This window comes from Cydia fagiglandana, chromosome 16 (assembly GCF_963556715.1).
Source record: "Cydia fagiglandana chromosome 16, ilCydFagi1.1, whole genome shotgun sequence".
Classification (NCBI taxonomy): Eukaryota; Metazoa; Arthropoda; class Insecta; order Lepidoptera; family Tortricidae; genus Cydia; species Cydia fagiglandana.
In genome coordinates, this window is record NC_085947.1 from 8198684 (window position 1) to 8219929 (window position 21246).

At 36.9% G+C, this 21246-nt stretch overlaps 1 protein-coding gene across 1 annotated transcript in view; it reads right to left on the bottom strand.

The window, feature by feature from the left end:
* LOC134671901 (high affinity cAMP-specific and IBMX-insensitive 3',5'-cyclic phosphodiesterase 8-like) overlaps positions 1 to 21246 on the bottom strand; it is a 114813-nt gene that overhangs the window by 33139 nt on the left and 60428 nt on the right. The window contains exon 4 of the mRNA XM_063529761.1: positions 17554 to 17613. Coding sequence (XP_063385831.1) covers positions 17554 to 17613 — 60 coding nt within the window. The remainder of the gene's footprint in view (positions 1 to 17553; positions 17614 to 21246) is intronic.

The window sequence follows — 21246 nt, forward strand, 5'->3', positions numbered from 1 at the left end:
AAACTAAAATACAAACGTCCGGAATACTTATTATATACACCAATCAGTTTTCATATGTAAAAATAAAATGTTATCGAGGTATCAATTTCAGTTTTGACCCTACTCACCCCATTTTACGGTATCTCATTTCTAGCATTTTATTACCTAATAAATTCATATTACCGTGATGGGATCTTCACGTTTAAAGCGCTTAATCGATTAAGATGAAATTTGGTAAGGAGATAATTTGAGGCGACCATATTATTGTTTTTATCAATCATTATCAGCATTACACGCAGAAGAAGTTGCAGGCAGAAGATAGTATTTTACAAATGTGAATATAACTCTGCCTATCTGTCTATCTGTTACCTTTTCACGCTGATATTGCTGGACACATTTAGATGAAATTAAGTATAGAGATACTTTTTTTTTGACATTCACCTATATTATTAATAATTCTAATTAGGGAAATGAATTAGACATTCACTAGACATGAAATAGTAACGATATGTGACGTTCGACGGCAAAAGTTACCCTATGGCGGTTGGCGCTTGCACTATTATTAACGCCGCTTCAATATTATTTCAGCCATAAGGTACCTTTTGCAGTGGAACGTCACATATTATGCAATGTCTAATTCATTTCCTGAATCGCGCCGTTAAACATTATATTCAAAGAATGTGGCAGCCTGGCAGCCCTACCATTTTCAGCCGGTCGCTGGACCCTTTATAGCCAGTAAAAGGGATGGCTTCATTAAATTTGGGAGTCCCGATGAGGCAAAGGATATTGCATCGTATTTTTTCGTAAGGCGACTTAGAGTTTATCACTGTACCTACTAAAGTATGTTCGACTTACTGTCCAAGTTAAATTTTTGAATACCTATTCCATTTTACCTTCATCGTAGTTAAAGCTTCAAAAGCTCTCGCTTTTATCGCCTAACTACTAAATATACCTAAAAAAAATGCATTATGTTGAATCTGCTTACGTCACGATCTCGTTCAAGTAAATTTTAAGCAAAATACGAGTATTGCGTCCGTTCAAAAGTTTAGGTTTTTTTTTTTTTATCGTGAATGGGCTTACTCATGGCCACAGACTAGCCGAGGCGTAGACGTGGCCTACGATGGAGCGAGCTCGCCCAGAAGGTGCCTGTTCACTCTTGATTTGAAGGTTGCCGGGTTATAAGAACACGGAAATATAGACGCCGGCAAGGAATTCCATTCCTTGGCAGTGCGCATAAGGAAAGTAGAAGCAAAGCGCTTCGTGCGAATTGGTGGAATATCTACCAAGTAAGGATGGAAACCGGCCGTGCGTCTAAAAGTCCGAAAGTCCGGTCTTTTAGAAGTTACAAATACTCGTATTACGAGGCAGATAAAATTTATATCATTTCTCTATCGTTACAGAATATCCTTGTTATCCAATTAATATTAAAAACTAAAAAACTAATATATTAAAAACAAAAATATTATACGAGTAAATGCGAAAGCATTTGTCTAATACCTCTTCAAGCTTAAACCGATGAACAGATTTTGATGAAATTTGGTATGGAGATAGTTTCAGGCACGGGACATAGGATAGCTTTTATCCATCATCATCATTATTATTCGCAAACAAAGTCGCGGGCAGGAGCTACCTACCAAGTATATGTGACGTTATACGGGCAAAGGTACCTTACGTCGGTTGGTGCTTACATCAGTTACATCACATAGCGACTGCATTAAATAGTATTGGAGTATCGTTAATGATAACGACCTAATAAATAGCACCCTTTACGCGTGGAACATCACATATACCTTGAGGTAAATATTTGGGTTATCATTATCAAGTAAACTTGGGAAAATGAGGTTTCCCGAGAAAGAAGCCTTGCAAGAATTATACTCTATTAATTTAGACAGTCAGTGACCGTTAAAGCATTCGCTAAATTTGAATCCATGGAGATTTTTTAATTTTTTATAGTTCACTGTTGTAGTTGGTGCAACTGCCCTAACATATAATATATAATTCCATTATTATGGAAGGGTTCTGCTTAAGTGTAAAAGTTTTTTAATTTCAATTTATTGCAGATTAAAAACTAATACTTTACAACATCATTAAAACTAACTATAAATTAAAGATTTAAAAACCAAACTAAAATTAAAATATAACTACTTAAAAATTAAACTAATACTTATAATATTATATAAAAACTAAAATATACTAATAAAATATATGAAAATAAAAAGAAGTTATAAAGAGAATACACCTTCTAAAATCTCTGCCTGCGGCATTGAGCCCATAACGCTGGCTGCGTTACCTCTCTGTATTGCCAGCGATATGCGCTGGGAGAGGTAAGCACCAGCCCTACGGTCCCCCGAGGCGTCGACCAGCCGTGTCGACAGGTCCCCCATGAAAGTTTTCATGTCCGCCGACCAAGGACCCATTGTTTCCACTGCAAGCGCCGCAAACTCATAATCCTGCAGTAAGGATGAGTATTTGCGGCGCTTGAGTAGTTGGGCCTGGTCGGCAGCAGCGCCAGCTTGTGCCCGGGTAGCCTGGATGTGGGACTGCGCAAAGGTGTCTACGCATGTCGCGTCCCACACCAAAGGCCTACCCAGTCTCCACGGCACCAGTGTGGCTCCGTCCGGTCGCTTACCATCGTCTCTCGCCATACCTGAGGGTTCTAAAGTAGCAGGCACAGAGACGGTAGCAAGCGACCGCCGAACCAAATCATTAATGGTGCCGTGGCGATATAAGCGGCCGGCGCTTTTAATGCAAGAGAGGCCATGTCGACCCAGCTGGTCCACGTCCTTGCCGCAAGCACAGGTATGGGCGGAGCATATTTTGGCCCCAATTCGCAGGCAAACTGATATTCTCAGCGTGTTTTTTTCTAAAACAGTTCCAATATTGCGTGACGGTAAGGCGTTCAGCCAGTGACCCGATTCGTAACTAGAGACAGCTAATAGGCGGGCGCGATCTGAGTCGTCCAGACTATTTTGTATGAGAGACGCGTGAGTGGCTTTAAGGCCGGGGATATCCCAGGCTCTCTGGACATGTTTTGTGGCCGGGACGGTCACCCCTGGGCACTTGTCACACCAAGCGGTCTCAGCCTCCGCCAAGCTCGCTATCTCAGCGCCGGAAATCTGAGGGAGATTTAAGATTTTACCGACGAGAGACAGCGAACAGTAAGCGGAAGACAAGAAGGCAGGCAAGGCGACGCTGGTCGAGGAGCGAACACCCAGGCCACCAAATCGAACAGGGAGAACCGCCTGGGTCCATGATCTGAGGTCAAAATTAACATTTAAAATCTTAGATAGAGTGGTTTGGAGACTGTTGTCAATTGATGAAAGTATGGCGGGGTATTTCCATATCGGACAGGATCGAAGTAAATACATAAATTTTGGAGTGAAAAGGCAAAAACGGATGATGTAAAGGGCCATGTGGGGATTAATTTCGAATAACAGATTGGATGTGCAGTTAAACAGATTTAATTTGCAATTAATAACAGGGTTGATGGCTTCGTCGAAAATTGGCGAACCTGTAAGAGATGAATTGGAATGAACAGAGAGGTTGGGCAGGATGGCGTTAAAGTTTGTAAGTATTTCGGATTTTCTTTCTGTTGGAAGGTGACTAGGTATGAAAATTTCACATTTTGAAAAATTTAAGGAGTGGTCTATGTCTGAAAACTTGTCAATTATAAATTTTAAATCCTGTAGGACTGTAGCGGCGTCTCCGCCGAGGGAGCCGTCGTCTAAATACCAAAGATTAAATTTAGAATTTAAATTTGAAATTATCGGCTGAATTGCTAGACTGAAAATCGCCGGTCCAAGAGGGTCACCTTGTTGACAACCTGTGCTTGACAAAATGGTTCTATCACCAAAGAGTAGTTTCGTAGGTGCCCCGTAACATTGCCATAAATACGCGTATAAATCTGGAAGATTTTCTTTTATTTCTGTTAGGAGGGCACCACGGTTAATCGAATTAAACGCGTTTTTAACATCTATTTTCAAGAACACTTCACAGTCCGGACGACTCAAGAACGACCGAGCGGCGTGTACGGCAGCTTCACATCCGTTCTTGTCTCCAAAGCCTAGCTGCCGGGGCTTAAAAATGTTGGTCAACTTATCATTATATTTCCGGCAACAGAGTTTTGAAGCCAAGCGCCTAAAAGTACATCCGACAGCAATCGGGCGAATGCCACCGTCTTAAGGGTTCTTATATTTATGGGGTATTTTTATAGTCAGTTACCCCGCTCATAAACTATGTAGTAGGTAAATACACATTACACATGTCATGTTTATAGCTCGAATCTGCTTTTTATGATTTGTGCATATATATATTTAATATAGCTAGTAAAACAAGAGTGCTCACTCCATGCATCAGTTATGGTACCAAAAAGACTATTTTTTTCAGAGTCAACATCTAGCACCGAGTAGCGGATTTATCAGTACCTGCTGCTGCTTGAATGCTTGCTTAGGTAGACGTAGCACCGACCGGAAAGTCTTATGTTGTTGAGCATTAGTTTTCCGGTCGGTGCTACATCTACTGTCAAGTAGCAGTACTAATAATTCCGCTACTCGATACTAGATGTCGACTATGAAAATAATAGTCTTTTTGGTACTAAAACTGATGTAAGTATGGAGTGAGCAATCTATGTATTTTTTTTTCTCTATGCCAATGTGAATACACGGCGAGGAAATCGCTCCCCGTGGTCAAGCCAAGCGGGGCCACTCTCCTTCTGCGCTGAATAAATGGTTTCCATTCACACTAACCGAACGTGCTCCATTGAATAATGTGGTCGCAGTATTCAGGTGTACTCTGCAGCAATTTTAACTTTGCAGCTGCAATTTTGTGCATGAAATGAAAGCAATTTTAACTTAAGCAATTAAAGCAATTTTAACTTAAAAGGCCGTGGAAAGTTTTGGATAAATGAATACAATAGGCAGAAACTACACTAGAGAGACATGAATACAGGTTCCAAGGGTTGAAAACTCATTTTCATTGCGCTTAAGATTATACATATGTATATATTTTATTTATTGGTATTTAGTAAGCTCTTCATTCATTCATTATTTTTCAGTTAGAGTTAGGAATGTGTAGGTAGTTTTAAAGACTACAAAATAGGAAGTAATAATTTAATTAGTCTTATCATAAGATTAGGATACTACTGCTCAGATTCCAACGTGATTTTTAATGCATACAATAGTTATTCGAGTGAATCTGATAAGATTCACTGATAACAGCTTTATTTTGTACTAGCTGTTGCCCGCGACTTCGTCCGCGTGGAATCTTATCTTCAACATTTTACATCTTTAGTACCTATAATTTTCATATCCAAGCAATGTTGAAATTAAGTACTTTTTTAGCAAGTTGTATGAAGTTTTAAGTCAAGTGGATTTTCATGTTGGTTGCTGAAATTACTTTTCTTGTATTCTCATAATAGGTATTTATGCCCTTATACAAAGATTCAAGTTCCGCTCTCACAAAATATCTGATCTCCATACAAACTTTCAACCCCTTTCTCACCACCTTCGGGGATGATTTTCAAAAATGCTTGAATTAGTTTTCATGTTTTTTAATTTAATACATTTTTTTTGCAAGAAGTTCAAGTTCCTAGCTTAAAATTAAATTTATAGGTACCCCAAGACGAACTTTCATCCCCTTTTTAACCCCCTTAGGGGTTGAATTTCCAAAAAACGTTGCAATTACTTTATTTTCTAATCGGCTATTATGTCTTTCTAAGAAGTTTCAAAGCATTTGTAATGGATTCAAACTTCGAACCCCATTTTAACCCTGTTAGGGGATGAATTTTACAAATCGCTAAAATCATTTTTATTGTCTTCTAATAATATCCCCAAATACAAAGATTCAAATCCCGCGCTAAAAAAAATGTATGATATCCATACAAACTTTCAACCCCGTTTTCACCACCATAGGGGATGAATTTTCAAAAACGCTGAAATTAGTTTTCTTGTATTTTAATAATATATATTTTACCGAAGTTTCAAATTCCTAGCTCAAAAGAAAACTTAAACCCCATACTAATTTTCATCCCCTTTTTAGCCCTGTTAGGGGATGAATTTTAGAAAACGCTGAAATTACTTTTATTGCTTTCTAATAATATCCCCAAATACAAAGATTCAAGTCCCGCGCTCGAAAAATTTTTGGATATCCATAAAAACTTTCAACCCCTTTTTCACCACCTTGGGGGATGAATTTTCTAAAACGCTGAAATTACTTTTCTTGTATTTTAATAATATATATTTTACCAAAGTTTCAAATTCCTAGCTCAAAAGAAAACTTAAACCCCATACAAATTTTCGTCCCCTTTTTAACCCTGTTAGGGGATGAATTTTACAAAACGCTGAAATTACTTTTATTGTTTTCTAATAATATCCCCAAATACAAAGATTCAAGTCCCGCGCTCGAAATTTTTTTTGATATCCATATAAACTTTCAACCCCTTTTTCACCACCATGGGGGAATAATTTTCTAAAACGCTGAAATTTGTTTTCTTGTATTTGAATTTGATACATTTTTACAAAGTTTCAAGTTCCTAGCTTAAAATAAAAATTGCACCCGAAGACGAACTTTCATCCCCTTTTTAACCCCCTTAGGGGTTGAATTTCCAAAAACGATTCAATCACTTTTTTTTGTAATCGGCTATTATGCCTTTCTAAGAAATTTCAAAGCATTTGTATTGGATTACAATTTTCAACCCCTTTTTAACCCTGTTAGGGGATGAATTTTACTAAACGCTGAAATTACTTTTTCTGTCTTCTAATAATATCCCTAAATACAAAGATTCAAGTCCACCACTCGAAAAAATTTTTGATATCCATACAAACTTTCAACCCCTTTTTCACCACCTTAAGGGATGAATTTTCATAAACGCTGAAATTACTTTTCGTGTATTTTAATAATATATCTTTTTACGAAGTTTCAAATTCCTAGCTTAAAAGAAAACTTTAACCCCATACAAACTTTCATCCCCTTTTTAAACCCCTTAGGGGTTGAATTTCTCAAAATCGCTTCTTATCTCTTGTACACTTTATAAATGCAATCTGGTGTGCAAATTTCAACTTTCTGGCTTTTGTAGTTTCGGCTCTGCGTTGATGAATCAGTCAGTCAGTCAGTCAGTCAGTCAGGACACTTGCATTTATATATATAGATTTTATCTTTTAGTATTTACTATAGAGTCAGACCAAGAATAGTCTGCAGCGGATTTGATAGCCCACGCAGTGAAAGTGTTATTTTAAACGTCAAACTTCTATGAAATTATGACGTATAAATGACACTTGCACTGCGGGGACTGTCAAAATCGCTGCAGACTTTTCGTAGCTTAACTCTAGCCCCCTTATTCATAAACGTTTACTAAAGTTGACAAGCCGATAATAATCATTTGTCCCTTTCTGACATACCTATTGGTATGATGGGATGGGACAATTGTTATCGGCTTGTCAACTTTAGTAAACGTTTATGAATCTGGTAGAGTTTTCGAACTTTTACAATAGTGTAGGTGTCAAATACATAAAAGTGATATAGTCCCCCTGTGGCCTTATAGAGCTTATCTAATAGAATCAGTCTTAATAATATCAGCGGTATCGTCTTGGGTTGTCCCATTCGTTTTTCGTCAAGTTTCTTAAATTAGTCCTATTCTGCTTTCGTCACCCATTCTACATTCGTCACAATCGTCGGTGGCTTTCAATGCGTGACGTAGAATGCGTGACGAAAGCAGAATAGGACTAATATCAGAACTTGGCGAAAAACTAATAGGACGACCCAAGACGATACCATATCAGCCTACAGAAATCCAGGCCATGTCGAAATGTAACAGCGTTTTTATGATGCCGTCAAAAAGCCAAAACGCTTTCCTACTTGTTTTGCGTCACGAGTTTTATGCGATAAATAATATCTTTTTAATGTCAGATTTAAGGTTGCTCTACATGGAACCTTCGTTCTAAGAATCAGCTACTCTTGCCCAATTATTAAAAACATAAGTATTATTTATATTTTTACTCATTAATAATAATGAACTCCTGGGTGTCTATAGTTGCGTTTACGAAATGGTTTCAGCAGGCGTTCTACAAGACATTAAAGATCTCCAAGGGGCCTTTACGTGTTGGATCTATATTACGGTTAAAGATTCTTTATTCTCATAAGAATTACAAATTCACTTACATGAGAACATTATAAATTACAGTATATTTTCAAGTTAAACTAACAGTGCAGTTACATACTAGTAAAAACAAATGTAGGTAAGTTGACAATCGGCATGCAAACTAGTTCTGTTGCTGTGCGGCGGCGCATCGTCGAGTTCCCAACGTTTCCATCGTCGAATTCCCACGTAAGCCTATCAAAAGACCGGTATTTATAGGCCCGTGAAATCCAAGAAGATACAAATGAACTCATTATACTCATTAATAGTAATTCGGCGATAATGTAATATAAAGATTCAAGAATATCTCGATCACTGCCTCTAAGAGTTTAAGACGGATATCTACGATTTGAAATCTGCGAACTGCTGAGCATCCTAACAAGCCAAGTCGACAGCTCTTATGCTGTTTGAACTATTCAATTCGGATCTGTGGTGGATAATCCGCAAATACGAGTTTGGCTGCTCATTAAAGTTGGCTCAAACTTTTATTTTATTACAAGGAAAAGTTGACCTTCGAAACCTGATACCTCCATGATATTGAATGATTAAACGCCGCTTGAACCATCCCACTAACCTGGGTTAACCGGTTAAACCTGGAGTTACCATGGTTACCAGTACAATTTGACACTGGGTTAACGGTTTAATGGCATGATTAAGCGATAGGTTAGTGGGATGGTGCAAGTGGCCCTTAGAAAATAAAAAAATATGCGTTCCTAAACGTCTGGGCAATTTTACATGTTACCATAAGTGAAAGCTGTTTACTATAGCGAAATACTACTACGCCACGCCATTTTATGGTCATTTCTGTCTCGACCAAAGTTTTCGTAAATAATCGTATACACAGTAGGTAGCAAAATAAATAATAATAAATAATAAATAAATAAATATTATAGGACATTCTTACACAGATTGACTAAGTCCCACAGTAAGCTCAAGAAGGCTTGTGTTGTGGGTACTCAGACAACGATATATGTATATAATATACAAATACTTAAATACATAGAAAACATCCATGACTCAGGAACAAATATCTGTATCATCATACAAATAAATGCCCTTACTGGGATTCGAACCCAGGACCATCGGCTTCGCAGGCAGGGTCACTACCCACTAGGCCAGACCGGTCGTCAAAATAATGTCGCTAGACGACGTTCTAAGTAAGGTACTGACACTTCATAATCTCTCAGAATTTACCTTGAAAAAGTAAGAGAAAAGTGGCGCGCTGGAGAGCAAATCCAGCTTTCAGGGGGAGAGGGGTGTTTTATGTCTTAAGCCGCATTAAACCTGATCATAAAGCAACATGGCCGTCACGTGGCCCGATAAGTACAATCTGTATCCGTTTATGGGCTTACCTACTTCTCTTTAAAAAGTATTTTTGTGCAAGGGAATGTATGAGGGACCCCGTTAACGTGGTAAATATGATCGTAGTTTCCTACGTAATGAAAATTCATGAAGAGATCATTTTCCAACAGTGAATACATATTACTTGATGTTGACGTTGATGATTGATGATGATGATGAATGATAATGAAAATAATAGGAAAGAGGAACGCAAAAGGAGTAGGTACATACATAAAGGTACTTACTCCTTTTCTATTCACCTGTGTGATAATTTTTTTTTACACCAAACTGTGAAACTTAAATTCCCTTTCCATTATTTTCCCTTTAAGGAAGGTAAGTATGACTTCGAACTTCGCATTTCCTAATTGTATGTGTTTTTGTACAATAAAGAGTTTACTACTACTAAAGATATATGTAACTCCGTATAAGATAAATAAAGTCTAAGAAAAAAACGTGCTTCGGAAATCAAGAAAAAGTCTTTCTCGAATAGATGGCGCCATTACCTTTGGCTTCTCGGCTAGATGGCGTTGACGACACCATATCAGTGAAAGAACATGGTTCAGTATGGAACAATAAAAATTATAAATCATTTTTCCGTATAAATATTTTGATTAATCTATACATTTTCAATTTTATTTTAAGTTTTAATCGTATGTCGATAGATGGCAGTAAATGTACCGTGGCTACAAAATTTACTATGGCAATAGCCCTCTATACTATCTATTCTCTTTGCTACTACTACACTACTATAGGTGTAAGTAACATGTGTTGCAATAAAAAACATTAATTCTGAGTAAATATTTCATTTTAGGTAGGAACCCGAATAAATGTTATCATGTTTATATGGAACCGAAGAGATTGGCAGCAAAGAATATCAAATTTAGAGAACGCGACAAGCAGACAATAATCAAATCAGTGCTGTGTACGATGTCTAAAAGGTCTATTCAGAAAAAAAAAATGAATTTGCCAATATAAATAATACCGATCGCATCGCATCCCTCTTGCACAAATATATTTAAGTTTAAATGCGAGCAAGAGATTGAGATCGAAATTGGTACCTATGTAACGTATTTTTTAAATCTGTAAATGCCTGAACTTACTCTGAGACCTTTCTCGTATATTTAGATGCGAGTATACGAGTAAGTATATCTTTCAAGAATTATATATGTTTTTATGTGCTTCGTTTACAGTAATATATTGAATTTAAGAAGAGGTTATTAGACGAAGGGTAATTTCGGAATATTTATTAAATCATATGTTTGCAGTTGAAGGTATATATTTTAGAAGTACGAGCCAAAGATTCCGATTAATTAATTATATATAAAACACGTTATGTAAGCGAAATTTGTAGAAGTTACGCAAGCCAAGGATTGCGCCTAATTAATGATATGTAAAACACGTTAGGTACGCGAGATCTTTGTCATAATTAATATCAAATTAAGAAGGCAATTGTTTGCATTTCATTTATTAATATGCCAGAGATGAGAGAAACCTCAGAATGTAACATTTTAGAATGTTAAAAATAAAATAGGTAAAACTAGGTATTTTTCGAGTAATAAAAAAGAATCAATTCTAAAGAATTTGTCTAACTATAACTGAAATACGAGTGATTATATATATATATATTAATATATATTAATTTACTAGAGAATTTTTTGTATGAACGATCCTTTACCGTACATATGACAACATTAGTAGGTAATATCATCAATATTTTACGATACTTATTGTATAGGTATTTAAGTATTGAATATCCATAAAAAGGGCACAGAACACAGAAGAGAAAATGTTTAAAAAGCGGACATAAAAATAAATATATCATATAGTTACTCGCAGCTACAATATAAGTTAGTACCAAACTCCGCCAAGTCACTAACGAACTCCGCAAGTTACTTCGAAGTGGTAACATAATAGGACAACTTATTAGTTACATAAATGGCGGTCCATTTATCCGTTAATTTTATTTCTCAAGCGTCCCGTAAAAGTAACAAAAAGAAATGATGACTTTCTCAACTCTCGGGTTGTCCCCCGAGCCATGTCTCTTAGAAGAGTAAAGGCTCCGTCACACAGGCGCATTTTGCGGGTGGAGCGTGAGCGGGGCGCGCCGCTTTTTCATATAATACGCTCACGCCGCGCTCACGCGCCGCCAGCAAAACGCACCTGTGTGACGGAGTCTTAAATTCTCTGGTATAAATAATAAATCTCTTGTGCAATTTAGTTGAAATTTCTTAAAAGTAAATCATTTGAACTCTTGTTAATAGCAAAAGTTTTTAGTTTTGCGTTTGGGTTATTTGTCGACGCCCAAAATACCACTTTTATGCATGGGTAGGTATTGAGTTAATCAAAAACATTGAATCGTGAGCGCATTACTAATTCTTAGTAGACATTCGTAGGCCAAGGCCGTTAGCCAAATAATAATGATAGAGAGTTTAAGTAGTATTAGTTTCGACTTAATACATATTGTTATTTATTTCGTTCTCCTTTTACATTCATGTACCTATATCGGGTGTGGCCTGTAACACGAGCAAATAATTAAAACATAGTTTGTACTCCTCAAACGGTGACACTTTTGTTCAACAACTTTTAAAAATTATGAAGTATTTAGACTCCCTATTTTTCATACAAAATAAATATTTTCTTCAATGGACGCCATCGCTACGCCATATCATTGTGATTGACGTTGCTTGTCACGCCTTAAAAATAAGAAAAGCGCAATACATTGCGTCTTAGAATAAACTTTAAAGTGTATTAAAAATCAAACCACAACTTATTATTAAAAGTCGCTGAACAAATGTTGGTCAGTATGAGAAGTACAGCCTTCAGTTTAATTTTTTGTTCATATTACAGGTCACACCCGGTATAACAGTCTTAGTCTGTTCGGAAAGAGAAGAGTCGTGCAATGTATTGGGCCCTATACATTTCACGACTCATTTCTTTCCGCACAGACACTATACTACTAGGTAGGTTTTTAGCGATAAGACCACCTGTTGTTTACCTCTGCCTGTATTTCTGTTTTCTTTTGTATTGTCTTCTTTTATTGAGGTGTGCAATAAAGAGTATTTGTATTGTATTGTATTGTATTGTACCTACAATTTTTCAACATTAGATTTATAAAAAATTTTTACGATGATAGATGTTATGCAAAGTTTTAAGTTCACATAGCATGGTTTAACATGGAAGTTTATGCAAGTAAAATCTCGAGTTCACGAGTATTAGCGTCGTTTAAACTATAAAACATATTAGACTCGAGCACAAGCGCAATTTAAATTCAAAGAGTTGTCTGCTAGTTTTGCATAATCTCAACGCAGACGGGACAAATGTATGCAAGGGAACCATAAGTACCCTACGGTGAATACAATATTCATAACTCTAGAAAACTGACTTTAATCTTACGTTCTTTATAATTAGCTATTCTTGTTCAATAGTCGAGCTACTAATAATTCAATAGTCGAGCTAATAATATAATTTTATTAATACAAGTTTTCAAAAAATAAAAAGGCGCGAAATTCAAATTTTTTATGTGATCATAACCCGTCGCGCCTACGTTTTTTAAATTTGTCGCCTTTTTCTACTGTGAAGATTTGCTTGACCAACTATACTAATTGTAGCAGCATCTACGCATACAGAGAAAGAGAAATCAGCCATAACCTGCGTTCTCGTCCGTGTATCAATAAGTATACATACTTATTTGTAAAATCTGTCTTCTCTTTTGTTCTGGACTGCTGCTCTGGCCAAATAATAATACGACTTATTAATTCTACTACATCTATTTATTAACTCATTTGTGACCGTTACCGAGGGTCTTGTTTGCTTTTTAAAGTTGTTATATAGTGAGGGCGAGGTTTACATGTATGCGGACGACGTTGCTGCCATCGTGACCGCTCCAACCATTGACCAACTGGAGTTGAAGTTAAACACGGTTGCCGGGCAATTATCGAACTGGTTTAAACATAACGGTCTCATTTTAAACTTAACCAAAACCCAATTCATCCAGTTCGATTTGTCCGGACGCAGGCGTCGCCCGCTGCATGTGGAACTCGCCAGTGGTGTTATTGGTCAGGTCAGTACTACTTCTTTCTTGGGTTTTCATATTGACCAAACCCTAACGTGGGAGAACCACATTGAATCCATCTGCGGAAAAATGGGAAGAGCTTGTCTTGCCTTGGGTAGGCTGACTACTGTTCTTCCGCGGCAGGCAGTCCGCAGCTGCTACTATGCCAGCATACAGTCCATAGTACAATATGGGCTTGAGCTATGGGGACGCGCGGCCGACTGGCAGCGTGTTTTCCGGCTTCAAAAACGAGCCGTAAGATCTATGGCTCGAGTACCATGGCATGAGTCGGCTAAGCCACACTTCACCGCCTTGGGTATCGTCACAATGCCGGGTCTCCTAATACTCCAGACAGCCGTATACACACGGGAGAACCTGGATAAATATCCCAGACGGGGTGAAAAAAGCGACCGTGTAACTCGCTATGGACACAAATTAGCGGCAGTGCCACGTAGTCTAGCCAAAACGGCTAAATCTATACATGTTATGGGCCCCGCTGTATACAATAACCTACCAGTATCCATAACTGATGCGCCTAGTCTGATGAGTTTCAAGGCTAGACTCAAAAATTGGCTGATTGAGCGGCCGTTTTATAGTGTCGAGGAATATTTGACCTCAAAATATTTATAATGAATACCAAATAATGTTAATAATAAAATAACAATAGCAGTTAAAGAATGTCACAATAATTGACTTTTTAGTTTACTTAATTCTCCTTTTTTTTTCTCAAATGTATGAATCTTGTATACTTATTTAAATATATATGTCAATGTATTTATAAATCTACCTTTAATGTAGTTTAGTCATGTAAGCCTGACCTGTAATTTATATTATCAATAAAATATGAGTATGAGTATGAGCATATATATTACTGTCCCGAATAAAGTAGACACACTATCTTTTCATTCATTCATATTTAAAATAAATAGTAGTAGTAAACATCAGTTAAAATCATATTGCGTTGTACCGTAAAAATAAAAAATAAAGTCCGTAAAACTGCGTGGTGTTTTTGCACCCTCTTGTCGGCATTACGTTTTATGATTCTCTCAGCGTGTCAACGTCTCACAATTACAGCGACATTTTCTAATTTTCTTTTGGAAAGTGGCGGAATTTTGTAACTTTTAAAATAAATATCTGCGCGGGAATATTGATTTTCCTTATACCTCTAAAATGTCGTTGGCTTTATACCTCGCAAAGTTGCAAACTTCTTTAACAATTTCCAGGAGATATACGGGCTAAGTTGTTACCTAAGTAACTTCAAAAAGTTTATGGAGAAAAATATTGGTTAACGATTCAAAATAAGAAATCAAACTCAATAACAAAGTAGCGAAACTTTCTTAGGGAAAAAATGTAAGTAAGTAAATATTAGACTTTTTACTTCTTATTGTTTAATCCGTGTATTAATTCGACAATTCATAGAATATTTTTAATTACATAACTATTTTTTTAATGCTGCGCTGCTATATACTTGCGTTAGGTACACTGTCCAAAAGTGCATGGACATGTTTCAACCGTAATATTAAGGCATTACGGTCGACATCTATCCATGCACTTTTGAACGCCACTGTACATCAATGGCGCAATTACATACACTGCGTCAATTCTAAGGCGTTCTCCGAATAGATTGTAAGTTGAGTGGTAGTCTATGGGGGCGTAGCCAAGATTAAAATTTGATTCGCTGACAATTGTACCCGGAGTATATATAGTTTTATATAAACTCAAAATGTAGTTATTGAGAAGGGTTTATTCCGTTCAAAAAGTCACATATGACCTAAAGTACCTACAGCATTAAAAAATAAAGAATAACCTTTTACACGACATTGTTCATGAAAAACATGAAATAACATAACTTCTGGTGAGACTGAGTACCTAATTAAATCGAGACTAAGTATCAAAGCGAACAACAAATGACAAAGAAAACTATAGGCAATTAGGATTGTTCATTTTTTTTAGACCCCCATTTTTATTTTATTTTCTGAAAATATAGGTTAATTTAAGATACCAATTTGAATGATTTAGTAATTCGTGGCTCGGTTGAATATTTATAATTTATTGAAAATATGAGATACGACTTCTCGTAAATTACATGTCGTCGGCTGATTAGGATAATGCACAAGCAACAACAAGCATTAAAAAAATAGTTGTCATTGTCAATTGATTGTAATGTCACCTGTCGACAATGTCAGTGTCACGTGTTTCTATAAATAACAATCGTCTGGAATGGAAAACTCGTTTATTTTGAATCATTAATTTCAAAATACCTACGCTATACATTTGAGAAAGCTGATTCCAGAAATCTGCCTAAGTTATATAATATAACTTAGTTTTATTGGAGTATGTATCCATATAGCATCCAACTCCAACCATAACTTGGCTGAAATCAAGGGAGCAAAAATACAAATGTAAGTTACCTACATCATATATATTTTAACTGATTCGATTTGTAAGAAGATTGGATTCATAAAATCGTTACAAGCGTCCATTGCTAAAGGTAGCTTAGCACCCAGTGGGTGCTTTCTACCGGCTCGGCTTGTCACCATTGTTTGGATATTGTACTACATACTTATACTACTATATTAGGAACATGCCAATTTTGCTAATTATATCCTATTATTTCAGGTCATCGTGATTCCTATTTAGATACAGCTGTGAGATATGTAACTGCACTTGGGCCCAGAACAAAGTTGAGCATTTTGTATTGAAACAAACGTCATATTAATTATTAATCGTCGTAATACTTTACGACCGTAAATAATGCCTGGGAACAGAGTAAATAACAAACCATACACTTCTCTTCTGGATGGTCAACAAGAAGCCATCATTGTCAGATGCTCGTGCAGAACATGATAAACATACATTTAATGTAAAGTTACTATTTTTTTTGGAAACATATATAACATATTTCCCAAATTAATAAAAAAGTAGGTAAACAAAAACATGTTTTATTATTCACAACTCTTTATTAAGTCTTGTCCACCATGATATCAGCAGCTTGAACTGCAACATGTACCTGGAAATTAGAAATTATATCTTTTTAAAGCAGTTTCAGGCTGAATTTTGAGTATGGCTATGTATTCTTGTATATTCCTTCTTTCTAGTAAGCACCATCTCTGTTTAACGGTTTGCCTTTAGATACTCTGGCTACATTACCACAGAAAATAAATAGATACCACGACCCTACCAATAAAGTGAGCTTTTAAATACTTAATTGTAGTAAATTAATATTAATTTTATACTTACATCGACGTGATTCTCACAGCAATACTGTGTGTAACACGTGAAGTAGGTAGGTATTCCAAGTTTAATTCACGGCACCATCTTTCACGTCGTAGGTCTTCGTGGATTCGAACTATTATTTTTGTGAATCATTCCCACACATAGGAACAAGGTTTTTGATATATTATTAAGCAATGAAGTCTACTGTTTAGGTATTAATTATAAATCAAATTGTAACAAACAAGCGCAGCGGTTTAACTGAAAAATTTTGTTATGACAATCGATGACAATGATAACTTTGACAATACGTGAGTGACGGATTTATTTACTATGGTTCGATAACTTTTATTATGCAATGACTTTACATTCAGCCCAGGAGAAGGTCAAACTAAGGTCATAAGGATATTTGTTGAAATATCTTCAATCCTCAATTATTATATCGCAGCAAATGTCGGAAACTGTTTAAAAACCTTATACCTCGAAATGGTTTTCGAAATAGAACATTTGAAAAAAAATGAACAATCCTAATTAGATATGAGAGGTATTAAACCATATACCTATATACCCAATTAATTAAATGCTGACTTTATGTAAATCCCCGGCAAGCGCACCCGTGCCTACGGGCGGTTTTTATAACGGTCCCACTTCGCTATAAATTAAAATAAATTGCGCTTTTGATATCACGCGATGTTGAAAAATATTATTTGGTGAAGGCTTAAAACTTTTGAAATATAATACCAGCCCTGTTAACGAGGTTTAAAATTTTATGGGTTCGGTCGTTCGCGGAAGAGAGTTTCTTCCGTAAAATAAGATAAATATAAATATGAGGACTCACCTTTTCTTGACAACTGCTATGAGAATTATGTGCTGAGTGTTCTTGGCTTGTCGTATTGTTCTGAAACGAAGAAAAATATAATTTGTTAACGAACGTATAAAATATAAAAACCTTGAAATACACACGTATATTTCAGGAGCTAATCCAAGTACAAGTATGTGAAACGATACAAGTCATCTGATAATGTTTCCCGTTGTCAAAATATTTTATTTCTTTAAAAAATATTGTGCCATAAAGTTCTACCATAACACAACGATCAAACTCTAAAAGTTATAATAGAAATTTATTAGGTAATTAATCTACAGCTCCACTAAGAAATGTTTCTTTGAAGGGTACATTGAGGAGGTGTAAATGGGGTTGAATGCGTAAACGACGTCTACGCTACGTATTGGGAACGTGCGAAGTCGGTGGCGCTGATCGTCACAAACACAGGTAATCTTATGGAATGTCCGACATTAGTACTAGCGGCAGCCGCTTCATCATCATCATCATCATCTCAGCCATAAGACGTCCACTGCTGAACATAGGCCTCCCCCTTGGACCTCCATTCGTACCGGTTGGAAGCCACCCGCATCCAGCGTCTTCCGGCGGCTTTAACAAGGTCGTCCGTCCATCTTGTGGGTGGACGTCCTACGCTGCGTTTGCTAGTCCGTGGTCTCCACTCGAGCACTTTTCGACCCCATCGGCCATCTTCTCTGCGCGCAATGTGGCCTGCCCATTGCCACTTCAGCTTGCTAATCCGGTGAGCTATGTCGGTGACTTTAGTTCGTCTACAGATCTCCTCATTTCTGATTCGATCACGCAGAGAAACTCCGAGCATAGCCCTCTCCATAGCTCGTTGAGCGACTTTGAATTTTGAGATGAGGCCGATAGTGAAAGACCACGTTTCGGAGCCGTAAGTCATCGCTGGTAACACACATTGATTAAAGACTTTCGTCTTGAGGCACTGAGGTATGTCGGACGAAAAGACATTACGTAGTTTCCCGAACGCTGCCCAACCGAGTTGGATTCGGCGGTTGACCTCCTTCTCGAAGTTGGACCTACCTAATTGGACTACTTGTCCTAGGTAGATGTACGAGTCAACAACTTCGAGTACCGAGTTCCCAACAGAGACTGGGATGGGCACAACATTGGCATTTGACATAAGTTTCGTCTTGTCCATGTTCATTTTCAAGCCCACCCGTTGTGAAACTCGGTTGAGGTCATCGAGCATCATGCTGAGTTCCTCCATCGACTTTGCCATGACTACGATATCGTCGGCAAACCGAAGGTGAGTGATGTATTCGCCGTTGATGTTGATGCCAAGTCCTTGCCATTCCAGGAGCTTGAAGGTGTCTTCCATTATGGCAGTAAACAGTTTCGGAGAGATAACGTCTCCCTGCCTTACGCCTCTTTGCAATGGAATCGACTGCGTGCTCTGCTCATGTACTCGGACCGACATGGTGGCGTTACTATACAAATACTTCAACACTTCGATGTACCGATAGTCAAGCAGCCGCTTGAACTAATGTTACTCCATAAGATTTAACGTAGAAATTCCGACAAAATGAGGGCAGCACCAGTCGTGCACATAGCGAATTCGTAAAGGTAGGTCAGTAGTATCCATAATCCCATAGGAATATTTAGAGGATCATGTTTGAAAGGTGTGCGCGTCCGGTGGTAGAGCCCTCCGATCCGCTGTGAATGATCGCCCAACAAGCGGATTATCGAATTGCGAGCTACGCGAAAAAGTAAGCTGACAGAGGTGAGAAATTGAATTCAACAGTTTGATAAGAACATAAGCTTTAAAAAGATAATTCCTTTTTTTTTTTTTATTATGAATGGCCATTTATAAACTTGAGGGGTTTATATAAGATGACATAAAATAGGCCTATAATTAAACAGTAAAGAGAGAAGTGCGAATTGTCTGTTGTTTGTAGAAGTTAAGAAAAAAATACATATTTTCGTGGAGAAAGTCGGCAAGTATGGTTTCTGGTAAAAACTAGTAAATACCTATGATATTATGATAACTAGTAGTTCTAACTACTAGGAAAATAAACCTACCACACATTAGTATTTTGTATTCATGAAACATTGATAATTAAACACATGATACAATTAATAAAAATACAGGTCTCGGTTGTAAAGCGATAAGCGTATACAGTATCTCTTACATATTAGATATTTCTGTCAGGTATTCAAAATATTCAGCATGCCTGTACATGTTAGGTATATTATTAAAATAACCCTAAAATATACCAAAAAGAGCTTTGTTATGGCTATCGTATATCGCATAATGAAGGTACACTTTCTGAAGCGCACGTAATAACACAGCAAATATTATCGTTATACTTCACCACTACAAGCTAATATTACATTTTAATTGGCACTTGAAATTATGATGTTGGGTACGAAATTATCTGGAAAACCTTTTTAGTTACGTACGAGAGCAAACTCTGCTACTTCAACTACGGTTTTCTGTTCTTAATTAATCGGTAGGATTAATTAAGCTATTTCTGGCTAACACACTGGCCGGTATACAGTTTAGGTAGATACTTACCTACTCGACTACTATGAATATACTATGAAAGATTGTAGATGTCATGTTTATCACATATATTAGGATAAAAGGAAGACCTGGATCAATTATAAAACTTACATTTTCGAATGAAATACCCTAATTTTAAAATCAAACACCGACCAGTCTATCATTATTCAAATTAACACAATCTTGCAAATCAACCCCATAAACGCGAATTTCCAACACCATTAGCAAAAATGAACAGGAATTATAAAATAAGTGCTCGTGAAATACCGACGACATTGTTTTAGGCCCTATTTCCTTACTCCATAATACTCCGTACGTTAAATTGACATAATGTTGAGCTCGTAAAACTCGCGAATCTTTTAATTTTTCATCGTATTTTGCTCATAATTGAAGAAAAAGGTAAAACTCCGTAAAAAAGGTTCCAAATAAAAATGTGCCCCTGAACCCGTGTTATGTTTTTTTAACACTTTATTATATTTTATAATTAATGACTGAGTCTTTTAGCATATTCTAATGTGGAGTTTATGGAATGATTAATTACTTGGTAGGCATGTTGGTTTGCTGGAGCTTAGGAGGTATTATTTTCAGTTGGTTACCCGGTATAATCCAGCAGAGGGTCCCGACCCAGCTCTTATTCCTAATGTCGGAATATCTCTCTAATTTAAGGCTATTTTTCACATACCCAAATTTAATTTTTCCTATATTTTAATGACAGTCAGGCATTTTCAGAAACGGTAGTTAAAATATCCTTTCCCTCATTGTTTTTAGAATCCACAAAAACCGGAACTCTGAACTGAAGGTAAAAACCGGGCAAGTGCGAGTCGGACTCGCGCACGTAGGGTTCCGTACCATAATGCAAAAAAAAAAACGGTCACCCATCCAAGTACTGACCACTCCCGACGTTGCTTAACTTTGGTCAAAAATCACGTTTGTTGTATGGGAGCCCCATTTAAATCTTTATTTTATTCTGTTTTTAGTATTTGTTGTTCTAGCGGCAACAGAAATACATCATCTGTGAAAATTTCAACTGTCTAGCTATCACGGTTCGTGAGATACAGCCTGGTGACAGACGGACGGACGGACGGACGGACGGACGGACGGACAGCGAAGTCTTAGTAATAGGGTCCCGTTTTACCCTTTGGGTACGGAATCCTAAAAATGGTTTG